Source organism: Nestor notabilis, unplaced genomic scaffold (genome assembly GCF_000696875.1).
Source record: "Nestor notabilis isolate BGI_N333 unplaced genomic scaffold, ASM69687v1 scaffold6449, whole genome shotgun sequence".
NCBI lineage: Eukaryota > Metazoa > Chordata > Aves > Psittaciformes > Psittacidae > Nestor > Nestor notabilis.
The window spans coordinates 66,768-75,718 of NW_009943209.1; the positions used below are offsets into that span (position 1 = coordinate 66,768).

The following is an 8,951-nucleotide window of genomic DNA, read 5'->3' on the forward strand; positions in this document are numbered from 1 at the left end:
GAGATGACCAGTGATAAGCACATTTTCACTGGGGGTTATGATCTATTTATGAAGCGAGCCGGGCAAAATGATCCTTCAGAGACGTGTGATTGATACCTGATGTACGGCTTCTGTTCCTCTTTTCCTACTGCTCTCCTGCCTCACTGCTCTGCTCCATAAGAGAACTGACCTGCCAGAACCACGTTCCCTGCACGATGGTGACACCAGCTCGGAACATCTCCAGGATAATGTTGCCACGCAGGAAGACCTCCAGCATGGTGCTGCAGGCCCCTGAGAAGACGGCGATGAGGAGCAGGGAGTGGATGTGCTGATCCAGCATAGGGCGGTGAAGGACATGGTAGTAAAAGAGACAACCTGCAAAATACCAGGTTAGAGTAGAGTTAGTGACATCAGCCATGACCGCAGAGCCCTGGCGGGGTAAATCACCTGCCCCGTTGGCAAACTGAGGCAGGTCACCATGAAAACAAGGCACTCCACATAGCACCATCCCTCTGGGTTCTCCTGGTGCCCCACCATCCTGGAGGGATGAGATGCCCAACCTTGGGGAAGGAGGATCTGAGCAACATGGGGACCAAAGACAGAGGACAACAGAGGGGTGGTTTTCTTCACCTCTTCAGATCACCCTTTCCTCATAGCCAGGTTCCTGCTGCATCCTGCTTTTCTACTGCTAAAACCTCACCTTCTTCTTGGGAGCTGTAAATTCAGGTTTCCTTTTCTTGTGTACCAAATGGTGCCTGTTGAGCTGCCCCTGCTGCTGCTTGGAAAACCACTGGGATGAGGGAAGGGAAAATAACAAAAACTGTGCCTTCCTCAATGGCTTTTCTACATGAGCAAGACCTTCGTTTCCCAGTGTCTTTTCTGCCTGCATGCTCCAAGAGGGGTCTGAAATCCTGACTCGTGACTTGCAAGACAGCCTGAAGACAAAATGATATTCATGATGTGCTGAAGCTGGAGTAAGTCACTGGAGTTTGCCACGTGCAATGCAAGCAGATAAGGGTGACGATGCCTGCAGTGCAATTAATGGCTCTCGGGGAGGGGGGACACAGGCATGCAAACAGCTCTGTAGATGGAAGATAAATGCAGCATCCTCCAGCCATTTATCATGGTGAGGAAACTCAGCCTGCTCCTTTGTGCTGCTGTCACCCCAGAAACCCCAAACCAAGCAAAGCCAGGACCTATCGGTGCCTGTATTTCCCATCTTGCTCTGATAATACATCACCTACAGTTTGTCCTGTCTTCAGGGCAATATCTCAATCTGGCAAGTTCTGGTCCCTTTCTGACTCACCCTCCAACATCCCTCCCCAAATCAAGCACCACCTTGTACCAACCTTCAACAAACACAGCCACGGACAGCATGAGGCGATCCAGACCCCGTGGCACCACTGGGGAGATGTAGGTGAAGATGTCCACCACCCCAGAGAGGCCATAGAAGAGGTACATGGTGGTGTGTTGCCAGTTCATCAGCTTCACCCAGTCACGGTTCTCCCCACTGTAGAGGTACAAGTGAGGACCATCCGGGACGAACTGCTCTGCCAGCATCCCTGCATGGACACACGAGAGCATGCTGTCCTCATGCCTTATTTGCAGTGATTGTTGACTCAACACATTGCTGTTGGGGTGGTTCTGAAGCAAGAGGGGGTGGTTTTGCATGGAGGAGAAAGGACTGGATATCAGAATCAAGTCTGGCATATTTGTGGCAGCTCAGTTTGAAAATGGATACGAGACCTGGCCTTTTCACATCAAACCCTACTAGAGGTCAAGACAAGATGAACATCAAAGACTCATCCTTCCACATGTAGACCAGTTTGTCTGAGTAAGGGCTCCAGTACAGTCATCACTTACAGGCTAGGAAGTTACCAGCATAGCCAGTAAAGTATAACCCTTACCTATGAGAGCAAAGATGATTTTGAGCCCCCCTTCGATGGCATCCACACGCTGGAAGCAATAAATCCTGTGGGATTTCTTATTCACTTTCTGGCTGAGATACTGCAGTGGGTATTTCACAGACCACCAGAGCCCAAAGAGCAGGAAGAAACTGCCTGGAAGCGCATGACCCTTGAAGTTTGCCATCCTGACAACCTCCTCTGTCTGCAAGGCAAAGAAAAAACCGTGTCATGATACGACTGACACCAGTTATTTGACATAGCAATGGAAAGAATGGGGGTTCCCTTTCAGGGAAGAACTGGAAAAGGATTGACCAGGCCCATGGGAATACAAAGTAGCACTGAGAAACATTCCAAGGGTGAGAGGTGGGAATACCGTGGGCCTCTCTTCATCCCAACATTAGGAAGTGTCTAAAAATGCCAGAGCTCAGACTAGTTTAGCTGACGCTCCATGTCTACTGCAATCTCTGACACATCCCAGCCTGAATTTACTTCCTCCCAGCTCCTACTTTTCCTCCCTTTCTATAGGAATGGGTGAGAGCATCCGCTGCACAGCAGGGCAGGGTGGCCTTTTTAGGACCAGGTAGGAGAGATAATACACAGGGAAACCAGTAAGGTCTAGGGGTAACCATCAGTGGGTTCCTTTAGCTCCTGGAACAGCCACAAGACTGTGCTAGGTCCAAAACTCTTTTAAATACCTGGAATTATTTCAGCCCATGGAGGGGGAAACCAAAACCACCTGCATCCATTTCACAAAGCCAAAGCACCTTGTTAAAAATGTAGCTTCACGAATAGCACAAAAGCTGCTGCAAACAAAATTGTCTGGGTTTGGTCAAACAAACCAACACGCGCCCTGCATCATTACCTCCTTCCGTCCCTTCTTCTCTCCCTGCAGCATCACTGAGCCAGGACCTGCACCACACAGAGCCCAGGGTGACAACCAAGCTAGGTAGCAGAGCCAGGGACCTGTTTCTTAGGGCACTTAGAGCAACTCTAACCCAGCCAACTCCTGTTTGCCATTTGCTGCTTTGCTTAATTAGGTGGAGAGACTACTAGCTCTTTCATGTGGGCTCCATGTATCTTTGGGGACCTGTCTTGGTGCCATCACAGGTCAGTTGTGTCAGGCTGGTCAATTAGAATGTTTTAATTGATAGCAAAGCCTCTGTTGCCAGTGCCCAGGACTTCCTTCTCCATTTAGCAATGCTCTTCTCCAACAGAAACCAGCTCTCACCATCCACATAGGAAAGGGCTGGACTTGATCCCAGCCATCCCAGATGCTCATGACCTGGTTCTCTTCAAACCGCCTTCCTGACGGGGCTTCAGTCCCCACTCATCGGAAATATAAACCAAAAATTGCTCTTCAGAGATTCACAGCCTGGTTTGGGTTGAAGGGACCTGAAAACTCCTTCAGCTCCAACCCCCTGCCATGGGCAGGGACACCTTCCACTAGAGCAGGTTGCTCCAAGCCCCTGTGTCCAACCTGGCCTTGAACACTGTCAGGGATGGGGCAGCCACAGCTGCTCTGTGCCAGTGCCTCTCCAGCACTTACTCTGCTGTTGCCTGCCTTCTGCATAAAGGACAGTTCAGGCATGAGGTGAACATGGTTTATGCTGGCAGCCTTTGAGAGGAGAGAACGGGTGCATTGGCTTTGATTTTGGGTCAGTTTGTCCCAGGGACACCTTGTTTCTCCCTTTGAAGCCCATGCCCCGGAGCTCGGCTGTGTGCAGATACCATCTCCCAGAGGAGGCTGTCCCTGGGCAGGAAAATGTGCTGGGTTAGATCAGACCTACTAAAGCCCCTGGAGCCAACCTGCCTGAATTGAACTGGTTTAACCAAACCACCTAATCCAGCAGCTCACAGTAAGCAAACATTGCCTCCCCGTGCAAACACCACCCTGGTGCGTGCAGCAACACGCAGACAGGGCTGATGTCCTTGCAGCTTACCCTGGGCTGGTCCCAGAGCACCTATGAGCTAGCATGGTGGGTTTCATGCCAATACATTCAGGAGGGGTTTAATCCAGGAGTGAAAAAGCTGTGCATGGAAATGCTATTTTCTCTCTAGCAGCTTTGCAGGCATGTTTCAAAAGGAGAGATTTATTGACATTGGGTAATTAAATACAAAATCAAAGCAAGACACCGTTCGCCAGCAAAGCCAGCACAGTCCAGTGCATTAACACAATAGGCTGTTTAAAACTTGGAAAGAGGCAAGCTGGGAATCGGAGCATCCACCTGTATCCCTGTGGTTAAGGGAGCAGCATACGTGAGCCAGGGACACGGCTGAAACACTTCTGGTGAGCAGAGAATCCCATCACATGCACACAGTGGTATAACATCAGGATAAAGACTGAAATCACAACTAAACCCATCCCAGAATAGCAAAGAAACACTGCAGCCATACCATACATCATTAATGCCATAATTCTAACACTACCACAACAATATTTAGTAAAATATGTAACTCCATAACCTACACCAGCAGTTTTATTTTTAAGTTATATTTAATGGGACCTGGTAGTTTCCCATGTGAGATTTATGCAGTCAAAATAGGATGATCTAAAGGATAAGATCCTTTCCGACCCTAATCATTCTATGATTCTATGACACACCGATCAATCAAAGCAGAGAATCTTCAAGGTCACTTACACGGAGAAGGAATGACCTGGCTGATGTGAGATGGGGTGAGCTTGGTGCAGCAATGGGCCTGTTTTGGGGTTGCTGCCGTCTGTCCTGCTCGATGGCTCACCAGCAGGAAGCAGCACGGCTTATCTGGGACGTGTGACCAGCAAAACTATTCTTCCTGCTTCTCTTCCTCCTCTGGAAACATGCAAAAGGTGAGCACAGGGGAAAAAACCCAAACAAAACTGTTCTGTTTTCAACGAGTGCCCTGGAGCAAACAGCTCTTGTTTGGAGAAGGCTCCAGGGAGACCTTAGAGCAGCTCCAGGGCCTAAAGGGGCTCCAGGAAACCTGGAGAGGGGCTTTGGACAAGGGATGGAGGGACAGGCCAAGGGGAATGGCTCGCAACTGCCAGAGGGGAGCCTGAGATGGGGTCTGAGGTAGAAGCTCTTCCCTGTGAGGGTGCTGAGGCGCTGGCACAGGGTGCCCAGAGGAGCTGTGGCTGCCCCATCCCTGGCAGTGTTCAAGGCCAGGTTGGACACAGGGGCTTGGAGCAACCTGCTCTAGTGGAAGGTGTCCCTGCTGGATGGAGCTGGATGAACTTTTAGGTCCCTTTCAACCCAATCCATTCTATACTCCTCCAGCTCCTAATGCAAAGAGACTTTGTCTGCAATCAATCACACTGGGAAAAAGAAGAAGCTGAAGGTTCTGCTGATGCTGTGGTTGAGAGCAACAACCGCCATTACAGAACATCCCTGCACAGCTTGACTTTTCCCTTCCTTCCTCATCCATCCTGTGTTTAATAACATACCCATGTCCCTGCTGGCTTGTAATTAGTGCACTTTGCCCCTGATTATTACGACGCTGTACACTGCACTGGCTTAATGATTTACTGTTTCATCTGCTTTTATCACCTCCCAAAAGAACTGGTTTCTTCTTGGTTTATAGGTCATGCACCCAACCACCTGGGGAAGGGTTTGGAGCAGAAGGGAGGATGGAGAGGAGCCCAAATAGGCTTTCACCTTCTTTTTCCTTACTGTGGCAGCCACATATAATCCCTTTCCACCTAAACCCTGGACCCTATGAGTTTTCCAAAGGTCACATTGGCTTTAATAAGGGTTTTTTGGAAAGGTTTTATTAGAGTATCGATAACATCGGGCCATCACTTCTATTCTCCCCAGCTTGGAACTCACAGTTTAAAGTTCCCCATTAGAAACAGCTCCTGCTATTAACGCTGCCCTTCAACCCCTGCCAATGAGGCAGTTCAGACTCATCAGCTGGTTTGCTCACCGTGGGACCTGCTGCCTAGCTCTGGGGTGACAGGGACGCTCCCCAGGGAAAGGCTGACTCAGTGGAGAAGAGAAATGTCTTGGCTTGCAACAAAGACAAAGGCTGAGCTCAGGCCAAGCTGGGGAATGCCACCAAGGTGTGGATCTGGAAATAAGGAAGCTATTTCCTACCTTCTAGATGTGGCTTGGATCTCCTCATAACCCCACAGCCCCAGTACTCTACCTGGGAGGCTGGGAGGGAAGGCAGCAGTCTGCTAAAGGGCTGAATGGAGAAGACAACATGGAGGGGAGAAAACTGTGTCTCTGTGGGTAGAAAGATGGTGGAGGAGGCACCCAGGAGATGTCAGGAAAGGTATTACCTACAAATATATGCTTTCCTGTTGCCGCTGCCTCACTCTGCTACCAGCACTGTCTTCCTTGTCTGCGGAGGCATTTCTAATCATAGCAGCACTTCCATTAGCTCCCCTAGGAGCTGGATCCCTAATGCATTAATGTCAGGCTAAAACCCCACTCTGAACCATTTCATCCTATTATCATCGTTTTTCCTTCTATCACTGCCTCCATCTGCACCAGGGAGCGTTCACAGTGACACTGAGCAATCAGGCTCCTCATTGCCAATACTCGCAAGCCCAGCCATGTCTGCAAAACCAGGAAAGCAGCTTTCCTGCTTCTAAAGGGTCCTCAGGGGTTTTAGACCTGGGATGAAAACTATCATCACCATTGAAACCTATTAGGCTCAATTTCTGGGGGCTATCTGAAGGACCATCAGGTCCCAACACCTGAGACAGACTGAGCTAACCCAAAAACAAAGGCCATGGGAAAAAATCAACGTGGAAGTTCAACCTGGGACAAAAGCCTCAAATTTGGGATGATGGACGTGAGGGCTATTTAATAGACACAATGGACCCACCACAAAAGAGACTGAAAAGCTGGTGATGAAAAGGTTATACCACTCTATGACGCTGCCTCCTTCATCCCTCTGTTTTGTAAGTCCCTGCTTTGGACTCTCCATCCTTACCCCTGCACTGAGCCTCCCCATCAGGGAAGCAGCTCTGAGTTACAGCCCAGCAGAGAAAGCTGAGAAATCAAACAAATTGCCCAAAGCCATCTCAATTACAGGAGCTCATAGTGGGCACTCTGTCACGCTTTGGCTTCTCTTTGACCTGCATTTGTTTATTTGTGGTTTTAAGGCAATGAGATCTGCTAAAACTTATCTGGTTTGGGAAATGAGCATTACCATCTTAAAAGCCATTTTTCTTTGCCTCTATGTGGTGCCTGAGAGATTAAAGGGCTTTCTTAGAGGTGGTGGGTGCCATGGGTCTCAGCAAGCCAAGCTCCATGATGTGCAGTGATGGAATAGCCCTGACTCCTCCAGCCCCTATTACCTCACAAGTCCTGACATGAAACAGTGACTCAAAACTGGCATTACCACCACCAGCAATGCTGCAAAAATTGGTATTGTTTGATTTCTCAGCCTAAAACTCTATTTGCAATACAACGTGCTCCTCACAACCACCTTCGACACCCCTCAAGGAAAACTGCCCGAGACAAGCTACTAAAGAAACCATTTCCATTGCAATGTAGCCCAGACATATCCAGTTGTTCACCTTAAACACATCAGGCTAAGCCTGTGGAGGACTGCAGCTACCCCTGGGTTTATTAGGTAGCTGTGGCTGCCAGACATAAACCTCTGCAAGCGCCCCATGCCTCGGTGCCTGCACCCTGTGCTGCACAAGTGAGATGTTATTAGTTGTTACAACAACAACCTGTTAGGAAGGAGGGAAAAACCTTCCCCTGCAGCACCCTGCACCATCCCTGGGACTCTTCATCTGCACTTTTTGGGGCACTAAACGAGACTGTTCTGGGCAGTTCTCCAGGGAGAGAGTTTCTGGTTGGGTGCACGCAGCAGTGATTTGGATTTAGCTGTTAGGCAGAGCTTTTGCATGTAATTTGGCTGGAAGTGGGGCAGGCAGCCCAGCAAGGGGCTGGGAGGGTTTGGGGAGCACTGCTTGGCCCCAGCCTGCCCCACTCTCCCCTCTGCCTGCCTTTAAGCCCCACAGTGTTTATTTTTCCACTTCCTCCTTGGCAATGCTGCTGCACGTTCACGGGGCTGCCCCATCGCGTCCCACTGCCACAGAGGACAGCGGCAAACCCCCCTGTGCCCCATCCTATGGGGACCCCAGGGCAGTGGGACACACCGCTGTGGTGGGTCCAGGAGAACAGAGCCCACGCTCCGTGACCCCCACAATTTCCTTTCCCATGGGGATGGGTGCAGGCTCACCCACCCCAACCCCTCTCCTCCTCCTCTATGGGGACAGGATGCCAAATTTTAGGGTCTCCCATCCTTACCCACCCAAAGGGCAGACAGGGGGGGTCTCTTCCTTTCTCAGGTATAGGGGGTGATTCCCATGGCTCAAGGTGACTTTCTCCCCACCTCCCCAGCCCCTTCCCAACATGAAACCCCCTCCCCACCCCAGTCCTGCCCAGTGGAGCCTTACCTGTGCTGGTGATCCTGCTGCAGCACCTGCGCCCAGGTAAGCCGTGCTCCTCCCCTGCCTGCAAGACCTGCCTCCTCCCTGCCAGCCCTGGGTGCACTCAGCCTCCCAAACCCCAGACAGATGGGAAGGATCACCCCAGACACATCAATAATGCACACCCCTGGGCACACCACGTGCTTTGATTTGCAGTTTTCTCCCCCAAAACTCATCCCTGACTTGAAAGACCAGCTGCCTCGAGGCTTTGCCTCCTCAAAATCTTTATTTTCTCACATTTCATTGCAATGATTCAATCTCTTTCTATCGACTTCCCCATCACCCAGCTCGTGCAGGCTGTATGGGGCATCGTCTCCACCCCAGGTCCCCACATCCCTTGGCACAGCCCCAGCCACAAAACACTGCAAAACAGATTCATTTCCCCAAAGCACTTCATTTTCTATACTCCCCAGGTCCTGATGGATGAGTGCTCCTCCGGGATCCCCTGCTCTTCACCCATATTTCAACTTGGAATTTTCAGACCAGGCCTGTTATAAAATGCAGTTTCTTCCTACTAATACTTCCCACTTCCATTTCCAGCCCTGCAAGTGCTTTACAAGTGTTAAATAATTAACCCTCATGATGCCCTTGGGACAGAGGTAAGCGTTATTATTGCTCTTTGTAAGAGAAGCACT

The 8,951-nt window shown here is 50.2% G+C and overlaps 1 protein-coding gene across 2 annotated transcripts in view; it reads right to left on the reverse strand.

Moving 5' to 3' along the window:
* LOC104411403 (transmembrane protein 45B-like) overlaps positions 1-2,089 on the reverse strand; it is a 3,945-nt gene extending 1,856 nt beyond the window's left edge. For both annotated transcript variants that reach the window (XM_010021811.1, XM_010021812.1), the window contains exons 1-3: positions 1,887-2,089; positions 1,329-1,541; positions 170-354 (exon numbers count right to left, since the gene is read on the reverse strand). In XM_010021811.1, the coding sequence (XP_010020113.1) occupies positions 170-354; positions 1,329-1,541; positions 1,887-2,070 (582 nt within the window). In that variant the 5' untranslated portion in view covers positions 2,071-2,089. The remainder of the gene's footprint in view (positions 1-169; positions 355-1,328; positions 1,542-1,886) is intronic.
* Positions 2,090-8,951: the final 6,862 nt, after the last annotated feature.